This window comes from Oncorhynchus tshawytscha, linkage group LG08 (genome assembly GCF_018296145.1).
Source record: "Oncorhynchus tshawytscha isolate Ot180627B linkage group LG08, Otsh_v2.0, whole genome shotgun sequence".
NCBI lineage: Eukaryota > Metazoa > Chordata > Actinopteri > Salmoniformes > Salmonidae > Oncorhynchus > Oncorhynchus tshawytscha.
Window position 1 is genome coordinate 12,399,102 of NC_056436.1, and position 24,246 is coordinate 12,423,347.

At 43.3% G+C, this 24,246-nt stretch overlaps 1 protein-coding gene across 5 annotated transcripts in view; it reads right to left on the bottom strand.

Annotated features, from left to right (window-relative positions):
- Positions 1-336: 336 nt before the first annotated feature.
- Positions 337-24,246, bottom strand: part of LOC112255798 (nesprin-1) — a 171,557-nt gene continuing 147,647 nt past the window's right edge. For 4 of the 5 annotated variants that reach the window (XM_042325231.1, XM_042325233.1, XM_042325232.1 and 1 more), the window contains 15 exons: positions 22,894-23,081; positions 22,561-22,711; positions 15,556-15,738; positions 15,051-15,188; positions 14,599-14,790; positions 14,153-14,486; positions 12,564-12,706; positions 12,280-12,406; positions 9,943-10,154; positions 9,148-9,348; positions 8,684-8,812; positions 7,231-7,443; positions 4,432-4,527; positions 3,405-3,475; positions 337-1,555 (listed from right to left, as the gene is read on the bottom strand). In XM_042325231.1, coding sequence (XP_042181165.1) covers positions 1,312-1,555; positions 3,405-3,475; positions 4,432-4,527; positions 7,231-7,443; positions 8,684-8,812; positions 9,148-9,348; positions 9,943-10,154; positions 12,280-12,406; positions 12,564-12,706; positions 14,153-14,486; positions 14,599-14,790; positions 15,051-15,188; positions 15,556-15,738; positions 22,561-22,711; positions 22,894-23,081 — 2,622 coding nt within the window. In that variant the 3' untranslated portion in view covers positions 337-1,311. The remainder of the gene's footprint in view (positions 1,556-3,404; positions 3,476-4,431; positions 4,528-7,230; positions 7,444-8,683; positions 8,813-9,147; positions 9,349-9,942; positions 10,155-12,279; positions 12,407-12,563; positions 12,707-14,152; positions 14,487-14,598; positions 14,791-15,050; positions 15,189-15,555; positions 15,739-22,560; positions 22,712-22,893; positions 23,082-24,246) is intronic. The other variant, XM_042325234.1, reaches the window with a different exon arrangement.

Genomic DNA, 24,246 nt, shown 5'->3' on the forward strand with positions numbered 1-24,246 from the left:
CTCAGCTGTCTCTCAGAGGTCCACTGACCCTGTGGCTCTCCCCGCGAATGAAGCGTACGGGCTAGATTCAATCCGTATCATGGAATTGAATGTCAATCGCACTGATCTATGCCTAAATCTCCTCAGAGGACTCCGCTCAAGACAGGCACCTGAATGAAATTTGAGAGGTATCATATGTTTTTTGGACCATTGAAATTGTGCTTTGAATTGAGTTTATGATGTATGGAAAGTAAGATCCAAAGACTGATTCAGCGTTATTGACTTGACAGAGTAGAAGAGTTAGAAATGTTGCTTCCCACAGAGAGAAATTATGTTAAATAAAAGACAGAATCAAAATGAGAATTTGGCATTCAATATTTGTAATTTAGGGTCAGATATAGATTATTGATATACATTTATATTATGTACAGAATATGTTAAGTAATCCTGGACTGTTGTACATTTAATACTAAACACACAGAGCCATAGAAAATATACAGTTTTATAATTCGTTACACTGTTGATTAATAGTTTGTTTGTAGAATCCATATTTTCAGCTAGAAAAATAAAAATGAGTGTTCAGTACATTATTTTCAATGTTTCTTATGCTTTTAAACAGTTTATAGCAAATAACTCTTCATTACGGCCTTTCTTTTACATACACATTCAATACACAATTCAGACTAAATAGATTCTTACGCCCAGGTATAATTCAGATTAAAAATCAAATATTCATCACGGACACACCCATAAGCAAAGATGATAACCGCATGCCAAAACACATGTAAAAAAAAAATATTGCAATATAAGTCATCTTAAAATGTTATTTCACAAGTGTTCAATTGTTACAACAGGCACATTCACAGAGTATATGCTCTGCATTGAACTAGAGGACAAATGGCATCACATGGCATCCAGGGGATATCCACTGACTGCCGTCACAAACATTTTTGGTTCTTACATTTGCTGCCCCTAAGACGTTTCTTCGTCTATACATACAACATAACGGAAAACTAAAAGAAGACACGAGTGAAAAGACAAGTTAAGAGTGCTGCTGTACTTCATCCATACAGAACAAAGAAGATATAACTAAGGTTTTGGCATCCTATGATGCTTGCTTATGCACGGCAACACAAGATGCAGAATGACGGAACGCCATATCTCTATTCTTCATGGAAGCTGCAAATGAAAAGAGAGAGACCCATAGAGTTGAAATCCCCAACAGTCAAGAAGTTCAAAAAGCCCAACTATCCTCCTCAGGTTCGTCTCCATACCAAGGGCCAGGCTGTAATCTCGCTCGGCACCCAGAACCAAATGGTCTGTCATGAAAGACTATACAGGAGGGGGCCCGTTGGTGTATTGTAGCATCGGGTGGAAGGAACGGGCAAAGTTATTGGACTGGCTGCAGTCGAAATCCCCCTCGCACACTGGCACCAGGCAGACCATGACCACCAGCAGCAAGAGGAACAGCAACTGGAGGGGCACCGCCACCCGTAGGACGCGGTACAGGAAACGTGACGATGACGATGATGATTTCCCCTCAGAAGGGGAGGAAGCGGACCCAACGACGGGATACCTGATAGGATACGACACGGAGAGCACACAACAACACAACAACAAGCAGACTTAGGTTATGACACCTACTGTACAGCTAAGGACATGCATCCAGACCAGAACATCCATCCAACTATCCATTTTGTCATTGGATTCAACAGAATCAAATATCTATTTCCTTTGTAGTTTACAAGACAGAAACTATGTTATTGCTCTACAAGTATAATGATGAACTGTGTATTGACACAGCCATGATCAAATTACCAAACTATATTTAATCAATAAGGCCCGAGGGTGTGGTATATGGCCAATATACCACGGCTAAGGGCTGTTCTTAGGCACGATGCAACGCAAACCCCCTAGGTGCCTTATTGCTATTATAAACTGGTTACCAACGTAATAAGATCAGTAAAAAAAATGTTGGGGTCATACCCGTGGTATACGGTCTGATATACCACGGCTGACAGCCAATCAGCATTCAGGGCTCAAACCACCCATTTTATATTGGTAAACAATACACCCACAGTCAGTTGAATGACACTTGACAAACACTGACAAACATTTTCAAGAAATTATTTTCAAACCCATGAAACAAATACAGGATGTTGAGCTGACATTCCTTTGTAAAAGGATGTAAGGTGTTAGGACGGGTGACAAAATGCATGCAGGAAGTAGCAGTTTAAATGTTTTAGATAGTCCTTCAAGACCTCTCTGTGAGGAGTTTAAATCCTGATAAATGCAAAGCATGCCAAGACAGGAGCATAGCAGCATAGAGAAGTCTGTTTTAAAGGGTGTAGCTAGGTGAAGCTTGATGTAGCATTAGTCAGCAGCAGAACCATCTTAATATAGCCTCATCTGACTGGGCTGCTGTCAAACTGAGAAGACAGACTAAATCTATTAACATGCTAAATAACATGCTTTGTACTATTCACTATTAACTCATATTTATCAGGTAAGTGATGAACACTACAGTAACACAATTATAGCGTTCTGATTAACAACACTTTACGACAATGTGGTACCTGCTGTTTCTCTGGCATAGCTGACAATGGGGCCTATTTGAATTAGCTTACACCAAAGGGAATCCTAAAATGATAAATCATGGTATGCATAGCTAGATAACAGTGATGTTCGTTTTACCCTCAGGTCTGTCTGTCTAGACTGTGATCATAGTGCCCCCTAACATTCCACAAATGGAGACATGATAGGGGCGACCCACAGATGGCTGATTGAGGGGAGTGAGGGGAGATGGTGGATTAGGTATGTGAAATAGAAGAAATAGATGAAATAGATGTCACACACAAGAGAAAGAAAGAAATAGAGAGATAGACTTGCTGCCATCATATTGTTCATTGCAGATGCTTGCTGGCTTGGCAATTCAAGAGAACAACTGCGTGTGCTCACTAGCAGTAGAGAAGGAGCGGTAGAGCTCAACAGTTACCAAGAGGTATTAGAGAAACTGTTGACAGTATGTTAAGCACTCAAGGTGCATTCTGGGTAGCGTAGTTAATCAAGCAGCCGAGGACATTGGCAACAAAGAGGCCTATATATTTAGTTATTGCAGAACTGTAGTGTAAAGGATGTGTGGGCTATAACCACATTTTCTGCTAAACCCTATAGCCTCTACATAGTGTCTAGAATGGTACAAGATGATGGAATTAATTTTTCATTGAACTTTGATGAACCTTTGGAAGTAAGTACAAATCAGCATTCAGGGTTTTCTATTTTTTCTTTTACAATACAGTTGTTGCAATGTACTGTATGTGTTGTCAGTGCAGTGCAGCACAACGGACTAAGGTTCCAGAACAGGTGTAACATGTTCCAGGAGTTCTATTGTCTTCTGGGTGTTCTACAAACCAGGAGAAAGGTACCTGTGTGATCTGTGTGGACTGCTCACAGAGGGTCCAGAGGTCTGCTGTGACATACTACATTTGCCCCGTTGCTGTTTGCAATGAACACGGGGGTAAAAGAAAGAGAGTATGTTTCAGTCCAGGCAAATAAAGAACAAAGCTACCGATGAAAAGAAAATACCCCAAATAAAAGAATAGAAGGTGATCTTAGAACAAATCAAATATGTGAAGGAAGGTGACAACTAGAGAAAATAAATGAACTAGCTTTTTCAAAGTGTACAGCTACTTTGAACAGCTACAGCTGGATGGTCATGCTGTTATTTGGAACAAAGGGAATTCATTCGCTGCTGAAGCACAACGTATGATATGATGCATAATTTGCTATGTGGAAGACAGATGTAACAAATTTAAGATATACATGTACTGTATCTTCAAATCACTGAGATCAACCATTGGGATTGAAGTGAAGACAAGACATAACTTCTATAGAATTGAATTGATAAAAACCAAGGTTTTTCATCAGTATTAAAGAGCCAATATTCCATGAGCACTAAACTACAGCACTCTAAAACTACAGGACTCTAAAACCACAGCAGTTTAAAACCACAGGACTAAAGAAAATAAGAAAAAGATGGGACACATTTGGTCAGGAGAAACCAGAAGTAGATGTTGAAGTTTAGGGGGAAAGTCAATCAATAAAATAAGATAATATTTATATATATTTTTTAAGAGAGGGGTATAATGATGTCTCAAGTGCTCTGGTCGGTTTGTCTCTGGGAGATGATATAACATGAAAGAATAAAGGTGTGGAAAAAGAGTTGTGTGTGGAATGTATATACATGTAGGAAGGTGTACAGAGAAGAGGTGAGAAAGAGAGGTCCTGGGAGGGTGGGAGGGAGTGACTTTGCATGGCCTTAAACTGGAGCAAACTGGGTGTTGCATTCAGGGGCACAAGTGACGCACTGTCAGTCTTAGGGAGGAAGTGCCAAACACCTTCCTTCTGGTAGGGCACCATGTAACCATTGTCAGAGGTATTACAATACGTTACCGATCGACGGCGACTTGGCGTGCTCCTGCCCGACACCGGGCTTATGGAACCAGAGGTGGAGTCTAGCTCATCAGCTGACGACCACGTAGACAGATCCTGAGATGAAAGAGAGGAGAAAGAGAGAGACAAGAGGGAGGGAGAAAGAGGATGAGAAGGGGGAGGGAGGGCGAGAGGGAGAGAGAGAGAGATACACACAGAGGGAGGGAGGGAGGCCAAGCATGAAACGGCGTTAGATACAGTAGAGACACGCTACAAACCTGTCTCCTGCACTATTTCTTATTGTGTAATGTGTCTACTGCACGCTCCCTAAAACACTTCTGCGAGCAGGCCTTTCTAATCGACCTGGCTCGGGTATCCTGGAAGGATATTGACCTCATCCCGTCAGTCGAGGATGCCTGGTCATTCTTTAGAAGTAATTTCCTCACCATCTTAGATAAGCATGCCCCGTTCAAAAAATGCAGAACTAAGAACAGATATAGCCCTTGGTTCACTCCAGACCTGACTGCCCTTGACCAGCACAAAAACATCCTGTGGCGGACTGCCATAGCATCGAATAGTCCCCAAGATATGCAACTGTTCAGGGAAGTCAGGAACCAATACACGCAGTCAGTCAGGAAAGCAAAGGCTAGCTTTTTCAAGCAGAAATTCGCATCCTGTAGCTCTAACTCCAAAAAGTTTTGGGACACTGTAAAGTCCATGGAGAACAAGAGCACCTCCTCCCAGCTGCCCACTGCACCGAGGCTAGGTAACACGGTCACCACTGATAAATCCATGATAATCGAACATTTCAATAAGCATTTCTCAATGGCTGGCCATGCCTTCCGCCTGGCTACTCCAACCCCGGGCAACAGCCCCCCTCAGCTACTCGCCCAATCCTCCCCAGATTCTCCTTCACCCATATCCAGACAGCAGATGTTCTGAAAGAGCTGCAAAACCTGGACCAGTACAAATCAGCTGGGCTAGAAAATCTGGACCCTCTCTTTCTAAAACTATCCGCCGCCATTGTTGCAACCCCTATTACCAACCTGTTCAACCTCTCTTTCACATCGTCCGAGATCCCTAAAGATTGGGTGACACCCTAGACCCAAACTGTTACAGACCTATATCCATGCTTCCCTGCCTATCTAAAGTCTTCGAAAGCCAAGTTAATAAACAGATCACTGACCATTTCGAATCCCACCGTACCTTCTCCGCTGTGCAATCCGGCTTCCGAGCCGGTCACTGGTGCACCTCAGCCATGCTCAAGGTACTAAACGATATCATAACCGCCATCGATAAAAGGCAGTACTGTGCAGCCATCTTCATCGACCTGGCCAAGGCTTTCGACTCTGTCAATCACAGTATTCTTATTGGCAGACTCAATAGCCTTGGTTTTTCTGAAGACTGCCTCGCCTGGTTCACTGGCGGTCTCTACGGGGGTACCGCAGGGTTAAATTTTCGGGCTGACTCTTTTCTCTGTATATATCAATGATGTCGCTCTTGCTGCAGGCGATTCCCTGATCCACCTCCACGCAGACGACACCATTCTGTATACTTCTGGCCCTTCCTTGGACACTGTGCTAGCTTCAATGGCATTCAACACTCCTTCCGTGGCCTCCAACTGCTCTTAAATGCTAGTAAAACCAAATGCATGCTTTTCAACCGTTCGCTGCCCGCGCCCGCCCGACTAGCATCACCACCCTGGACGGTGCCGACCTAGAATATGTGGACATCCTATAAGTACCTAGGTGTCTGTCTAGACTGTAAACTCTCCTTCCAGACTCATATTAAACATCTCCAATCCAAAATCAAATCTAGAATCGGCTTTCTATTTTGCAACAAAGCCTCCGTCACTCACGCCGCCAAACTTACCCTAGTAAAACTGACTATCCTACCGATCCTCGACTTCGGCGATGTCATCTACAAAATAGCTTCCAACACTCTACTCAGCAAACTGGATGCAGTCTATCACAGTGCCACCCGTTTTGTTCCCAAATCACCTTATACCACCCACCACTGCGACCTGTATGCTCTAGTCGGCTGGCCCTCACTACATACTCGTTGCCAGACCCACTGGCTCCAGGTCATCTATAAGTCTATGCTAGGTAAAGCTCCGCCTTATCTCAGTTCACTGGTCACGATAACAACACCCACCCAGCACACATTCCAGCAGGTATATCTCACTGGTCATCCCCAAAGCCAACACCTCATTTGGCCGCCTTTCCTTCCAGTTCTCTGCTGCCAGTGACTGGAACAAATGACAAAAATCGCTGAAGTCGGAGCCTTTTATTTCCCTCACCAACTTTAAACATCAACTAACTGAGCAGCTAACCGATCACTGCAGCTGTACATAGTCCATCGGTATATAGCCCACCCAATCTACCTACCTCATCCCCCATACTGTTTTTATTTTATTTACTTTTCTGCTCTTTTGCACACCAGTATCTCTACCTGCACATCATCATCTGCTCATTTATCACTCCAGTGTTAATCTGTTAAATTGTAATTATTCGCTCCTATGGCCTATTTATTGCCTACCTCCTCATGCCCTTTGCACACACTGTATATAGACCTTATAGACCTTTCTCTACTGCTACTGCGTCATTGACTTGTTTGTGTTATTGGCTTGTTTGTTTGCTCCATGTGTAACTCTGTGTTGTTGTCTGTGTCACACTGCTTTGCTTTATCTTGGCCAGGTCGCAGTTGCAAATGAGAACTTGTTCTCAACTAGCCTACCTGGTTAAATAAAGGTGAAATAAATAAATAAATGGAGATACATTCCATTGTTCTATTTAATTGTAAAAGTGCGTCTGTTCTGACCTGTTGGCTGCTGTTCATGTCCAGAATCTTCTCCAGCTCTTTGAGGTCTCTGGTCACCTCCTTGAAGAGCAGTTTGAGGCGGTTCCCGATGACGTGAACCTTCTCCTTGGCCTCCAGACAGTCACTGCCCTCGCTGTTGACCAGCAGCTGCAGGGACATGTCCTGCAGGGACAACACCTTCCTCTGGGTGTCTAGCAGCTCACAGCGGATTTTCTGTGGAGGGAGTGAGGGATATTGGTTGGTTCACAATTTTACTCACTGCAAGGTGTCAGTCACTCAAGGACATTTTCTAATTTGAGATCCCCACGCTTAATTTAAAAGTCCCCAGTTGACATCAATCAATAATTTATATGAAAGTCAGATTTGTGTGTGCTTATCTCAACTCCGAATCAGCCCTCACAGAATATGGTTTATGCCATCTGACTGTGGAATCCACTGTCTCATCAGCCCAGCCAAGCAATGTATAAACTTGATCTCCACTATAAAAAGCATCTAGACATTATCTCATATTTCCTTTAGACTAACATTTATTTTTTTAACAGTGGAGATTTGTATAAACATTACTGTCTGTCTCTCCGACATTTGCAACATTGTTTCAATATTCAATCGATCTCCATCTGTCCCATAGTAATGAATGTGTCGGGAGTCTGGACGAGACAGACAGACAGTTTCTCAGCCAGTCGAAATCATGAATCAGCTGGCATAATTTTTATGGATATAAACAAAGAAATGTCAATTGAAAAAAAGATAAAACGAAACGAAGTACAGCTAGTTTGCAGTTTTTCCAGCTTCAGTTTGAAGTGATTGTGTTAGCTGTGTTGTTGGCTAGCTCCTCTGAACAATAGTGTCCTGACGAGTGAGAACATTTTCTATGACAGGTGAAATCGTGCCTCATTAGCTCATTGTTATGGATGTATCTAAATAAATGTAAATAGTAAACAGCTTAAACAAACGCAAATGCTGCTACTTTGCTGTTATTCTGGCTACACTTTTTGACGTGACTAAGTTAGCCGTAGTTGGCTAGCTAGCAAGCAAGGGATAAGAACGTTGCCAGCCAGTATGGCAATGGAACATTTAGAACAAATGACTGGGTGGCGTCCATAGATACAGAACAAAAATTACTGAACGACTGGGTCGCTTCACTAGCAACCGAACCGATAAAAGGAACGACCAGCCGGCTTGGGTAGCAACCCAAGATTTGTGTCGGGACTATATCTTGCGAATGGATGACATAGTATGAATAAATTAATCAAAATAACGTTTTTTTTTAAATGATATGTCAATCATTATTTAAATATGTTGATAACCCGTTGTATAAAAGTGATAATGCCCAAGAAGCCGGTGTTTGGAGGATATATTGACTTTGTCTCGGGCCTAACAACAATATATCCTCCAAACACCGGCTTCTTGAGCATTATCACTTAAATATAACATTACTAAAACGCTTCTGTACCAGGAGTGTTTTGTGGTGCTCATGGAGGGTGTTGCTGTCCTGGATGGGGTCAATGGGAACAATCTCATTCCTCCTGCGGTCAATGTTCTCCAGCCACAGTAGCAGGCCGTGACTCATCTCATGGAAGTCCTACAGGAGAGGAGACATGAATACAAATGCATGCTAATCACCTTCTACCAAAAGTTATGACTTCTACCTAAAGTAACATATTTAACATGTCTAACTAATGATGAACCTTGATGTTTATATCCAGGTCATTAAAACACAATTTAATTGTATCCTGTCTCAGTTGTCCAACATGCAAACATGATTTGTCCTGGTTTGAATATTTTATTAAGTGACCAGTAAGTAGCCTGGTCCCAGAGCTGTTTGCGCTGTCTTGCCAACTCCTTAACGGCCATAGGAGTTGGCAAGACAGCACAGATCTGGGACCAGGCTAGGTGACTAGACAGTTGGACACCTACGTGACACTGCATAAGGGCCTTTTGTAGCGCTGCCCTCCACTCTCCCAGAGAGGTGCCAAATCTGTCCCAGCGGTTGTTCATCTCTTTCAGCCTAGCCTGCAGGTCCTGGGACTCTTCTGTGGCGGACTGGACAAACTCTGCACTGCACAGGTTGATGGACAGCACTGTGGCCTTACGCTTGTCAACAGCCTTCTGCAGCTCCTGTAGACAGACAATATGAAAAGAGATGATTTGAGAGGGTGTCATATCAGCACAGAGTATTTTTTAAATATCCATCTCTGGTTGCAAAGCTTTCCCAAAGAGTATCCCAGTTGGGGGATTCCAGGACCAGGTGGGAATAACCATGGAGAGAATCACCATGGAGGGAATCACCATGGAGAGAATCACCATGGAGGGAATCACCATGGCTATAACCATGGAGGGAATCACCATGGCTATAACCATGGAGGGAATCACCATGGAGGGAATCACCAATCACCATGGAGGGAATCACCATGGAGGGAATCACCATGGATATAACCATGGAGGGAATCACCATGGAGGGAATCACCATGGATATAACCATGGAGGGAATAACCATGGAGGGAATCACCATGGAGGGAATCACCATGGAGGGAATCACCATGGAGAGAATCACCATGGAGGGAATCACCATGGAGAGAATCACCATGGAGGGAATCATACAACTGGGATTCATCCAACCATGATTTCTGAAAAATCCCGGAACTTTGAGAAAGCCTTTACACACCTTGCAAGCTTTGTAATCCTAGTGAGTAATCAAAGTTCAAAGGTCACCTTCAGTTTTTTGATGCGCAGCTCGATGGTCTGGATGTCGGTGCTGAGGTCCAGCCTCCGTTGCTGCTCTAGCTCCTCCCCTGCCTGCTCCAGCCACGCCCACACAGCGTTGAGGTCAGAGTTGAACTGCTGCCACTGCTGAAGGTTCTGCTTCAGACGCATCTCTTTACTGAGGGCCTGGGCCTGCAGCAACTCCCAGCGCTGTATCACACCTACAGTACAGAGAGAGAGAGAGAGAGAGAGAGAGAGAGAGAGAGAGAGAGAGGAGAGACAGAGACAGAAACAGAGACAGAGAGACAGAGAGACAGAGAGACAGAGACAGAGACAGAAAGAGATGATTATATTATAGCTGTATTATATCTATTCATCTCTTTACTGAGGGCCTGCGGCAACTCCCAGCACTGTATCACACCTACAGTACAGGAGGGAAGAAAATAATGTATTATTTATTTGGTAATAAGACATCTATCTATATTTTTAGTGAGGGACCTGAGCCTGCAGTAACTATCACACCTACAGTACAGCAAGGTAAAGGAGGAAGAAAGGAAAGGGTGTCAAATTATTAATTTGGTAACGGTATGTATGGTATATATGGGGTATATATGGGATATATGGTAAATATGGGATCTGTAGAATATATGGTATCTATGGTATATATGGGGTATATATGGGATATATGGGGTATATATGGGATATTATGGTATATATGGGGATATATATGGGATATATGGTATATATGTGATCTATAGAATATATGGTATCTATGGTATGTATGGTATCTATGGGATATATGGAATATATGATATCTATATGGGATATATGGGATCTACATGGTATATATGGGATACATGTTATATATGGGATATATTGTATATATGGGATACATGGTATCTACATGTAATATATGAGATATACGGGATATATGATATATATGGGATCTACATGGTATATATGGTAAATATGGGATATATAGTATATGGTATATACAGTATAAATGGTATCTACATGGTATATATGGTATCTACATGGTATATATGGTATATATAGGATATGAAGTAATTGGTATATACAGTATAAATGGTATCTACATGGTATATATGGTATATATAGGATATGAAGTAATTGGTATATACAGTATAAATGGTATCTACATGGTATATATGGTATATATGGTATTTACATGGTATACAGGTTATATGGTATATATGGTGTCTAGATGGATATATGGTATATATGGTATCTACGTGGTATATATTGTATATATGGGATATATGGTATATGGTATATATGCTATCTACACGGTATATATGAGATATATGATATATATGGGATAGATGGTATATATGGGATATATAGTATATATAGTTTATACATGGTATATATGGTATATATGGTATATATAGTATATACATGGTATATATGGTATATATGGTATCTACATGGTATATATGGGATCTACATGGTATATATGGGATCTACATGGTATATATGGTTTATATGGTATATGGGATATATGGTATATATGGGATCTACATGGTATATATGGTGTCTACATGGTATATATGGTGTATATGGTATCTACATGGTTTATATGGTATATGGGATATATGGTATATATGGTACACATGGTATATATGGTACACATGGTATATAATGGATCTACATGGTATATATGGTATCTACATGGTATATATGGTATATATAGGATATATGTACAGTTTATCTATTATTTATGTCTACCACTGATTATACTGTATATACAGGCATTTGAGGTGACAAAGCTTACAGTCCATTACAGTACAGGCCCCTACAGGACCGTACAGTACAGTCCAGCCCAGTACAGCCCATTACAGTACAGGCTCGTACAGGTTTGTACAGTACAGTCCCATCCAGCCCTGTACAGCACAGTCCAGTACAGCCCGAAGAAATGTGTCTGCCTTAAAAGCTGCTGACTTTGTACATACTTCTCTGCTTGAGCACTCTGGAGCAAAAACAACCCAGAAAACATACAACCACCACACAATGGTGTCTCATCGTGGACTACAAGTTGTGGGCATTAATGTACCATTGCTACTTTACATCTTAAGACCTCTCCACCTCTGACTGTCTTAACACCTCTCCACCTCTGACTGTCTTAACACCTCTCTACCTCTTACTGTCTTAACACCTCTCCACCTCTGACTGTCTTAACACCTCTCCACCTCTGACTGTCTTAACATTAACACCTCTCTACCTCTGACTGTCTTAACACCTCTCCACCTCTGACTGTCTTAACACCTCTCCACCTCTGACTGTCTTAAGCCTGATTAATATCAACACCTGATGGCAAAACTTTACCTGTTGTTTGTGAATCATCATCAATGGGGTCAGCAAGTCCTGAGGCCTTTTCCCCCTCCCCCTTCAGTTCGTAGCCAACCCTCTTCACCGTGTCTATACTGCTACGACACTCTCCCAGTAGACGCATCTACACAACAGGACATAGCACAGGCAACAGACAGAAAGCATGTCACTGAGACGCTCACATCAAGTAATCACACCGTAGAAACTTCTTAGGTAAAGGCACAATGTTTCCTAAAGACCTTCCATTAAGACAGAATGGTCTCATATCAGACAGTACTCACATATCCCATGTATGATGCATCCAGCTCTGGCCCGGTGGGGGTTCTGCTACGGATGACGTTCTCTGTCTGTTGCAGGTGTAACTGACTGGGGTCCAGAACCCTGTCCAACTGAAGGATGTGGCTGTCCAGGGTACCTCCCTCTCCTGAGGATGGGAAGAGTGGATGGACACCCACATGGAATACGGTTAGATAAGGGCTTTGATTTTATGTTCACGGGCCAGTTTCTTAGACCTAGATTAAGCCTACTCCTGTGAGATTTAAAAGCACTTTCAATGTAGATTATTCGGGAGTTGAATCTGTGTCTGAAAGAACGGACATTAAAACATAGAAATCCATCCACTGCAAAACGTTGTGAGATCTCATTAATAGTTAGTGCTATCCATCCACGTTGTGAGATATCATTAATAGTTAGTGTTATCCATCCACGTTGTGAGATATCATTAATAGTTAGTGTTATCCATCCACGTTGTGAGATATCATTAATAGTTAGTGTTATCCATCCACGTTGTGAGATATCATTAATAGTTAGTGTTATCCATCCACGTTGTGAGATATCATTAATAGTTAGTGTTATCCATCCACGTTGTGAGATATCATTAATAGTTAGTGTTATCTATCCACATTGTGAGATATCATTAATAGTTAGTGTTATCCATCCACGTTGTGAGATATCATTAATAGTTAGTGTTATCCATCCACGTTGTGAGATATCATTAATAGTTAGTGTTATCTATCCACATTGTGAGATATCATTAATAGTTAGTGTTATCCATCCACGTTGTGAGATATCATTAATAGTTAGTGTTATCCATCCACGTTGTGAGATATCATTAATAGTTAGTGTTATAAATCCACGTTGTGAGATATCATTAATAGTTAGTGTTATCCATCCACGTTGTGAGATATCATTAATAGTTAGTGTTATAAATCCACGTTGTGAGATATCATTAATAGTTAGTGTTATCCATCCACGTTGTGAGATATCATTAATAGTTAATGTTATCCATCCACGTTGTGAGATATCATTAATAGTTAGTGTTATAAATCCACGTTGTGAGATATCATTAATAGTTAGTGTTATAAATCCACGTTGTGAGATATCATTAATAGTTAGTGTTATAAATCCAGTCGTAAATTAGAAGATGATGGACGAAGAACATTTTTAGCACAATAAAACAATAGACAAAAAACATCTCCCCAAAAGAAGCGCACAACAACATGCACCTTTAAAACACACAGGATGCCAACATAAAGAAATCAGCTTGAGGTCAGCTACAGTAGCCTACGTGCTGCACAAATCAAATGAGATGCAAAATGTTAGAAAGCGGTGCTGTTAGTTAACGGTGCCTGTTGTTATGCTTCAGTGTGCGTGTGAGAAAACCAAACCAAACTCGTAGCAGGCAGAAAGCAGGCTGTGAGAGGTATTTTTACACACCAAGGCATGTTGCCTAACATCAGATGACCTCAGACGACCTCTCTGAGATCAAGGCTATCCTATCCCCAGTACCTGCCAGTAAGTTGTGAGGGGTCTGGTATCATTAGTACCTGACAGTATTGGTGCAGGGATGAGGGATGTAAACTACACTGACCTGACAGAGCGGAAGCAGAAGCTGATCCCTGGTAGTTCCCCTTCTCTCCGTGCTCCTCGTGCTCAGAGGCCAGTCCCAGAGCCCCGCTGGCACTCTCCAGCCTCTTTCTCAGGTCGTAGTCATGGTCCCACTCCAGGGGGATGGAGTCCATGCTGGCTGGGGTGCCCATGCCCGAGCGCTCAGCCCCAGTACGGAGGGGGGCAGTCAGGGAGGGCAGAGGGGAGCTCAAGCAGTCTCCAAGACGTTCACTCCAGGGAATGCTGGACAGGTCTCCAGGTTCATCCAGTTCAATCTCCTTGTCCGAGAATGACACATCGTACTCTTCTCCTGTCAGCTGGAAGAGGAGGGATGGGAGGTTAAGGTATACCTACGAGACAGTCAAAAAAAGACCGTCAGCATGAAAATGAAAAGAACAAGGGCTCAGTAGACGTCATCCCCGGGCTCACCGGTAGTCGGATCAGCTTCTTATAGTAACGCTCCACGCGTCCAAACACCTCCTGGTAGTATCTCCGCAGCTCCTCCAGCTCCTCCTCTATAACAGCAGCGTCCAGAGGCTCACTCTTCTGCAGCAGCACCTCTCCCTGGTGGAAGATGTGCTCGACCTTCCCCGTGGTCAGAGAAATCTCCTGCTGGAACGCCTGGTAATCAAAAACAAGCGAGGCAGAGGCCAGACTGAATACAGTGTGTTTTAGGAACATGGTGGTTAGGATACAGTTGAGCCATGGTAGGAGTTTGTATAGTTTTGCTACCCGGTTCCATAGCAGTCAGAAATAGTGATTATGTGATTATTTCAATGATTAGTGATAGAATTCATAGTATAGTCGAGTTATTGAAGAGCGGAAAAATATGTAGGATTATGAGAGAACAATAATCACTTGTGTAAAGAGGCCATCCTTACCCGTAGCTGTTTGATCTTGGCTCGGATGTCACACTCTGAGAAGTGTTCTATGTTGGTGAGCTGCAGATCCATCTCGGTGAGCCACACCACGACGCTGTCTCTGGCCGTCTCAAACTCCTCACGCTGACTGACAAAGTGCTGGAGAAATCATAAAGAGATGCTTCAGCGTACACATCTCTTGCAGCAAAATTTTTTTTTTTTCTTTCATCTGGAACTTCGTGCAGACACTCTACCTGATTCTGCCGACTAGAACCAATGAAATTACTTCCTTGCTGGTATAGTTTCTTTCCAAGAGCAGTACCAACCCTCAGGAGTGTAGAATCCCACTGGGCACAAACATCAATTGAACGTCTATTCTACATTGGTTCAAAGTAATGTCATTGAAATGACGTGGAAACAACGTTGATTCAGCCAGTGTGTGCCAAGTGGGATTGGACTATATACACCATACTTTCTGTTGTGTTACAGTTGCTCAACGAGGCCCACTCTGGATGTGACTCTGTACCTTGAGCCTGCGGAGGATGGAGGCCACCCTCTTCTGCAGGTTATCCCAGCGCTGGTTCCCGTCGTGGGACATTTCCCCGAGGCGACAGGAGGAGTCTGTGCGGTTCTCCCTGGCCAGACGGCGGTACTGTTTATTGATCGTCTCCAGCTGGGTCAGGCTCTCATGGGACTGACACTGAAATGCCTGGAACACACACACAAATATAACCAACACATTTAGAATCAAAAAGAGACAAGTTGCTTGAAAATTTCATTGACCATTTAATTGATCAATTTATTACTCAGGGATGAGTTATGAGTTTTGCCCATGTAAAGTGCATTCTGAAAGTGTTCAGATCACTTGACTATTTCCACATTTTGTTATGTCACACCCTTATTCTGAAATGTATTACTAGTTTTCCTCCCTCATCAATCTACACACAATACCCCATAAAGACAAAAAAATAGGTTTTCAGAAATGTTTGCAAATGTACCTAAGTATTCAGACCCTTTACTCAGTACTTTGTTGAAGCACCTTTGGCAGCGATTACAGCCTCTAGTCTTCTTGGGTATGAAGCTACAAGCTTGCCACACCTGTATTTGGGGAGATTCTCCCATTTTTCTCTGCAGATCCTCTCAAGCTCTGCCAGGTTGGATGGGGAGTGTCGCTGCACAGTTATTTTCATGTCTCTCCAAAGATGTTCGATCAGGTTCAAGTCCGGGCTCTGGCTGGGCCACTCAAGGACATTCAGAGACTTGTCCCAAAGCCATTCCTGCATTGTCTTGGCTCTGTGCTTAGGGTAGTTGTCCTGTTGGAAGGTGAAACTTCACCCCAGTCTGAGGTTCTGACCGCTCTGGAGCAGGTTTTCTCTGTACTTTGCATCGTTCATCTTTCCCTCGACCCTGGCAGGTCTCCCAGTCCCTGCCACTGAAAAACATCCCCACAGCATGATGCTGTCACCACCATGATTCACCGTAGGGATGGTGCCAGGTTTCCTCCAGACGTGATGCTTAGCATTCAGACCAAAGAGTTCAATCTTGGTTTCATCAGACCAGATAATCTTGTTTCCCATGGTCTGAGAGTCCTTTAGGTGCCTTTTGCCAAACACCAAGCGGGATGGCCGGTGCCTTCTACTGAGGAGGGGTTTCCGTCTGGCCACTACCATAAAGGCCTGATTGGTGGAGTGCTGCAGAGATGGTTATCCGTCTGGAAGGTTCTCCAATCTCCACAGAGGAACTCTGGAGCTCTGTCAGAGTGACCATCGGGTTCTTGGTCACCTCCCTGACCAAGGCCTTCTACCCCGATTGTTCAGTTTTCCCGGGCGGCCAGCTCTAGCAAGAGTCCATCTGGTGGTTACAAACTTCTTTCATTTAAGAATGATGGAGGCCACTGTGTTCTTGGGGACCTTCAATGCTGCAGACATTTTTTGGTACCCTTCCCCAGATCTGTTCCTCGACACAATCCTGTCTCGGAGCATGACTAGGGACAATTCCTTCGACCTCAGGGCTTGGTTTTTGCTCTGCCATGCAGTCAACTGTGAGACCATATATAGACAGGTACAGTTGAAGTCTGAAGTTCACATACACCTTAATCAAATACATTTAAACTCAGTTTTTCACAATTCCTGACATTTAATCCTAGTAAAAATTCCCTGTCTTAGGTCAGTTAGGATCACCACTTTATTTTAGGAATGTGAAATGTCAGAATAATAGTAGAGAGAATGATTTATTTCAGCTTGTATTTCTTTCATCACATTCCCAGTGGGTCAGAAGTTTACATAAACTGAATTAGTATTTGGTAGCATTGCCTTTAAATTGTTTAACTTGGGTCAAACGTTTTGGGTAGCCTTCCACAAGCTTCCCACAATAAGTTGGGTGAATTATGGCTCATTCCTCCTGACAGAGCTGGTGTAACTGAGTCAGGATGGTAGGCCTCCTTGCTCACACACGCTTTTTCAGTTCTGCCCACCGAATTTCTATAGGATTGAGGTCAGGGCTTTGTGATGGCCACTCCAATACCTTGACTTTGTTGTCCTTATTAAGCCATTTTGCCACAACTTTGGAAGTATGCTTGGGGTCATTGTCCATTTAGAAGACCCATTTGCGACCAAGCTTTAACTTCCCGACTGATGTCTTGAGATGTTGCTTCAATATATCCACATCATTTTCCTTTCTCATGATGCCATATATTCTGTGAAGTGCACCAGTCCCTCCTGCAGCAAAGCACCCACACAACATGATGCTGCCACCCCCGTGCTTCACAGTTGGGATGGTGTTCTTCGGCTTGCAAGCCTCCCCCTTTTTCCTCCAAACATAACTATAGTCATTATGGCCAAACAGTTCTATTTTTGTTTCATCAGACCAGGGGACATTTCTTCAAAAAGTACGATCTTTGTCCCCATGTGTAGTTCCAAACAGTTGTCTGGCTTTTTTTATGGCGGTTTTGGTGCAGTGGCTTCTTCCTTGCTGAGCGGCCTTTCAGGTTATGTCGAAATAGGACTCGTAGGACTCCTACAGCATCTTCACAAAGTCTTTTGCTGTTATTCTGGGATCGGTTTGCACTTTTCGCACCAAAGTACGTTCATCTCTAGGAGACAGAACGCATCTCCTTCCTGAGCGGTATGACAGCTGCGTGGTCCCATGGTGTTTATACTTGCGTACTATTGTTTGTACAGATGAACGTGGTACCTTCAAGCGTTTGGAAATTGCTCCCAAGGATGAACCAGACTTGTGGAGGTCTACCATTGTTTTCTGAGATCTTGGCTGATTTCTTTTGATTTTCCCATGATGTCAAGCAAAGAGGCACTGAGTGTGAAGGTAGGCCTTGAAATACATCCACAGGTACACCTCCAATTGACTCAAATGATGTCAATTAGCCCATCAGAAGCTTCTAAAGCCATGCCATAATTTTCTGGAATTTTCCAAGCTGTTTAAAGGCACAGTCAACTTAGTGTATGTAAACTTATGACCCACTGGAATTGTGATACAGTGAATTATAAGTGAAATAATCTGTCTGTAAACAATTGTTGGAGAAATTACTTGTGTCATGCACAAAGTAGATGTCCTAACCGACTTGCCAAAACTATAGCTTGTTAACAAGAAATTTGTGGAGTGGTTGAAAAACTAGTTATAATGACTCCAACCTAAGTGTATGTAAACTTCCGACTTCATCTGTATGTGCCTTTTCCAAATCATGTCCAATCAAATGAATTTACCACAGGCGGACTCAAATCAAATCAAATTTTATTTGTCACATACACATGGTTAGCAGATGTTAATGCGAGTGTAGCGAAATGCTTGTGCTTCTAGTTCCGACAATGCAGTAATAACGAACAAGTAATCTAACTAACAATTCCAAAAAAACTACTGTCTTATACACAGTGTAAGGGGATAAAGAGTATGTACATAAGGATATATGAATGAGTGATGGTACAGAGCAGCATAGGCAAGATACAGTAGATGATATCGAGTACAGTATATACATATGAGATGAGTATGTAAACCAAGTGGCATAGTTAAAGTGGCTAGTGATACATGTATTACATAAGGATGCAGTCGATGATATAGAGTACAGTATCTACGTATGCATATGAGATGAATAATGTAGGGTAAGTGACATTATATAAGGTAGCATTGTTTAAAGTGGCTAGTGATATATTTACATCATTTCCCATCAATTCCCATGATTAAAGTGGCTGGAGTAGAGTCAGTGTCATTGACAGTGTGTTGGCAGTAGCCACTCAATGTTAGTGGTGGCTGTTTAACAGTCTCTCGGTCCCAGCTTTGATGCACCTGTACTGACCTCGCCTTCTGGATGACAGCGGGGTGAACAGGCAGTGGCTCGGGTGGTTGATGTCCTTGATGATCTTTATGGCCTTCCTGTAGCATCGGGTGGTGTAGGTGTCCTGGAGGGCAGGTAGTTTGCCCCCGGTGATGCGTTGTGCAGACCTCACTACCCTCTGGAGAGCCTTACTGTTGAGGGCGGTGCAGTTGCCATACCAGGCGGTGATACAGCCCGCCAGGATGCTCTCGATTGTGCATCTGTAGAAGTTTGTGAGTGCTTTTGGTGACAAGCCGAATTTCTTCAGCCTCCTGAGGTTGAAGAGGCGCTGCTGCGCCTTCCTCACGATGCTGTCTGTGTGAGTGGACCAATTCAGTTTGTCTGTGATGTGTATGCCGAGGAACTTAAAACTTGCTACCCTCTCCACTACTGTCCCATCGATGTGGATGGGGGGTGTTCCCTCTGCTGTTTCCTGAAGTCCACAATCATCTCCTTAGTTTTGTTGACGTTGAGTGTGAGGTTATTTTCCTGACACCACACTCCGAGGGCCCTCACCTCCTCCCTGTAGGCCGTCTCGTCGTTGTTGGTAATCAAGCCTACCACTGTTGTGTCGTCCGCAAACTTGATGATTGAGTTGGAGGCGTGCGTGGCCACGCAGTCGTGGGTGAACAGGGAGTACAGGAGAGGGCTCAGAACGCACCCTTGTGGGGCCCCAGTGTTGAGGATCAGCGGGGAGGAGATGTTGTTGCCTACCCTCACCACCTGGGGGCGGCCCGTCAGGAAGTCCAGTACCCAGTTGCACAGGGCGGGGTCGAGACCCAGGGTCTCGAGCTTGATAACGAGCTTGGAGGGTACTATGGTGTTGAATGCCGAGCTGTAGTCGATGAACAGCATTCTCACATAGGTATTCCTCTTGTCCAGATGGGTTAGGGCAGTGTGCAGTGTGGTTGAGATTGCATCGTCTGTGGACCTATTTGGGCGGTAAGCAAATTGGAGTGGGTCAAGGGTGTCAGGTAGGGTGGAGGTGATATGGTCCTTGACTAGTCTCTCAAAGCACTTCATGATGACGGATGTGAGTGCTACGGGCGGTAGTCGTTTAGCTCAGTTACCTTAGCTTTCTTGGGAACAGGAACAATGGTGGCCCTCTTGAAGCATGTGGGAACAGCAGACTGGTATAGGGATTGGTTGAATATGTCCGTAAACACACCGGCCAGCTGGTCTGCGCATGCTCTGAGGGCGCGGCTGGGGATGCTGTCTGGGCCTGCAGCCTTGCGAGGGTTAACACGTTTAAATGTCTTACTCACTTCGGCTGCAGTGAAGGAGAGACCGCATGTTTTCGTTGCAGGCCGTGTCAGTGGCACTGTATTGTCCTCAAAGCGGGCAAAAAGTTATTTAGTCTGCCTGGGAGCAAGACATCCTGGTCCGTGACTGGGCTGGGTTTCTTCCTGTAATCCATGATTGACTGTAGACCCTGCCACATGCCTCTTGTGTCTGAGCCGTTGAATTGAGATTCTACTTTGTCTCTGTACTGGCGCTTAGCTTGTTTGATAGCCTTGCGGAGGGAATAGCTGCACTGTTTGTATTCAGTCATGTTACCAGACACCTTGCCCTGATTAAAAGCAGTGGTTCGCGCCTTCAGTTCCACACGAATGCTGCCATCAATCCACGGTTTCTGGTTAGGGAATGTTTTAATCGTTGCTATGGGAACGACATCTTCAACGCACGTTCTAATGAACTCGCACACCGAATCAGCGTATTCGTCAATGTTGTTGTCTGACGCAATACGAAACATCTCCCAGTCCACGTGATGGAAGCAGTCTTGGAGTGTGGAGTCAGCTTGGTCGGACCAGCGTTGGACAGACCTCAGCGTGGGAGCTTCTTGTTTTAGTTTCTGTCTGTAGGCAGGGATCAACAAAATGGAGTCGTGGTCAGCTTTTCCGAAAGGGGGCGGGGCAGGGCCTTATATGCGTCGCGGAAGTTAGAGTAACAATGATCCAGGGTCTTTCCACCCCTGGTTGCGCAATCGATATGCTGATAAAATTTAGGGAGTCTTGTTTTCAGATTAGCCTTGTTAAAATCCCCAGCTACAATGAATGCAGCCTCCGGATAAATCGTTTCCAGTTTGCAGAGAGTTAAATAAAGTTCGTTCAGAGCCATCGATGTGTCTGCTTGGGGGATATATACGGCTGTGATTATAATCGAAGAGAATTCTCTTGGTAGATAATGCGGTCTACATTTGATTGTGAGGAATTCTAAATCAGGTGAACAGAAGGATTTGAGTTCCTGTATGTTTCTTTCATCACACCATGTCACGTTGGCCATAAGGCATACGCCCCCGCCCCTCTTCTTACCAGAAAGATGTTTGTTTCTGTCGGCGCGATGCGTGGAGAAACCCGCTGGCTGCACCGCTTCGGATTGCGTCTCTCCAGTTAGCCATGTTTCCGTGAAGCAAAGAACGTTACAGTCTCTGATGTCCCTCTGGAATGCTACCCTTGCTCGGATTTCATCAACCTTGTTGTCAAGAGACTGGACATTGGCAAGAAGAATGCTAGGGAGTGGTGCACAATGTGCCCGTCTCCGGAGTCTGACCAGAAGACCGCTTCGTTTCCCTCTTTTTCTGAGTCGTTTTTTGGGTCGCTGCATGTAATCCACTCCGTTACACTGGTTGTAAGGCAGAACACAGGATCCGCATCGCGAAAAACATATTCTTGGTCGTACTGATGGTGAGTTGACGCTGATCTTATATTCAGTAGTTCTTCTCGGCTGTATGTAATGAAATCTAAGATGACCTGGGGTACTAGTGTAAGAAATAACACGTAAAAAAACAAAAAACTGCATAGTTTCCTAGGAACGCGAAGCGAGGCGGCCATCTCTGTCGGTGCCGGAAGTAATCAAGTTGTAGAAATATCTCAAGGATGATCAATGGAAACAGGATTTCAATTTTGAGTCTCATAGCAAAGGGTCTGAATGCCTATGTAAATAAGGTGTTTCTGTTTTTATTTATTTATTTATAAATTTGCAAACATTTCTAAAAACCTGCATTCGCTTTGTCATTATAGGGTATTGTGTGTAGATTGATCAAATAAATGTAATCTATTTTAGAATAAGGCTGTAACGTAAACAAAATGAGGAAAAAGTCAATGGGTCTGAATACTTTCCCAAATGCACTTTATGTACTGATATGAAAGGAGAATATAGTGGTTATATCCAACTAGGACTAGGTGGTCTGTAGTAGCTTGTCTGTACCTCAAACTTCTTGAGTTCTTCCTTGGCCACTGTGTACAGTACTCCTGAAGAGTTGGGTAGAGCAGCGGTCTTCTCTGAGGTCACTAACCACTCCTCAAAACGCATAAAGTCTTCTATGATCTTCTGCCATAAACGCCATGTCTCTTCAATCCTTACACATTAAAATGATATGGACAGTTTAAGTTATGGTGAGAGCCTATATCACAAGTACATGTTTCCAAATTTACCAAACCTAGAATTACATTACTGCACTTGTTGATAGTCTTGAAAGTAAAAATTCTGACTACTTTAGAAACTATAGCGCCTAAATCCTAAATTTAGCGTGTCTCGTACTTGAGCCTCCTCTCCATGGACAGGGCACAGATTCTCCTCCAACGGCGGTCCAGGTTCCTGGTGGTCTGCTGGATGGAATCACACTCTGTGTCTGTGGCACAGACGTCACAGTCGTGTAACAACACCTCACACAGGTTCAACGCAGACGCCACACTTGTGCTGTGCTTCTCTATGTCACGCTGAAGCTCCTGGGTGGACGGAGAGAAAGATGGAAGGATGTTATCTTATATTATGGTACAGAAAGAGGATGTTGATCTTAATAATTTTTAGAATCAAGAAGCCTACTAAGACTTTTCAATAAGCCTACCTCTATTGTACTGTCTATAAGCCTGTCTGCTGGGAACTAAACAGGGATCAATAAAATATCAACATAAACAACTGTTATTGATTATGTAGCTGTATCAGTGGCGGCCCACTTTTTGGAAGCGAACCACTCGATTTCGCCCCTACGTTATATGGCCATCGAACATGTCACCCTCCCTAGGAGATGGGGTGACCTTGACAATTTATTGTTAAAATGAGATGCTGCCTGGATCTTTAATTTAAAAACCCTTGCTCCCTTCGGTCTCAACTTAGACTTTGATCTGAAGCCATTCTTGTGATTATTGTGATTTGCCTTTCGTTATAAATGTTTGTAGGCTTATGTAGCCAAATTGTATCTATTATGGTATGCTATCCATTCATGTTTTTGTATGTTCTTCTTCTTATATCTGAGAATTAACCAATGATATCTGGCCACACCCGGCCATGATTACAGACACCTGCGTGTGTTCTTTAACAATTTATAAACTATTCACCCCGCAGTGTTTGTCATTATACCCTGATGAATACAGCTTGTCTGTCAAAACTTTGGTTATTAGGTTATTAAATTATTGCATCTGAGCTCGTAGAGTGTGCGTCTCTTCCTTTTTTTTCAAGTATCAATAGCTATACCAGGGGGTGTACGTTACAATGTGTTTCAAAGTACCCACAGCCCACTGATGAGGTAGCCTGGTGGTCCCAGGTCTGTTTGTGCTGTCTTACCAACTGCTACAGATGTAGGATCTAATTTGATCACATTTTGTTGCCAAGAAAGTTCCTGCACAGCAGGAAATGAGAACTTGTAGTGTGTTCAAGGTTTAAAAAGGCTTCTAAAGTTCATAATTTACACTCTAAAATGTCAGACTTAATTTGTCCTAATGAAAAATGTATCAACCCTTTCAAAACATTTCATTAATAACAATCCACATAATAATTCACATTTGCTGTTGCTGCAGAATTATTTTCCTGCTATAGAAAACTGTCTCAAATTAAGATACTACATCTGTATGACCGTTGCAGTGACAATGACTATAGGAGTTGGTGAGACAACAT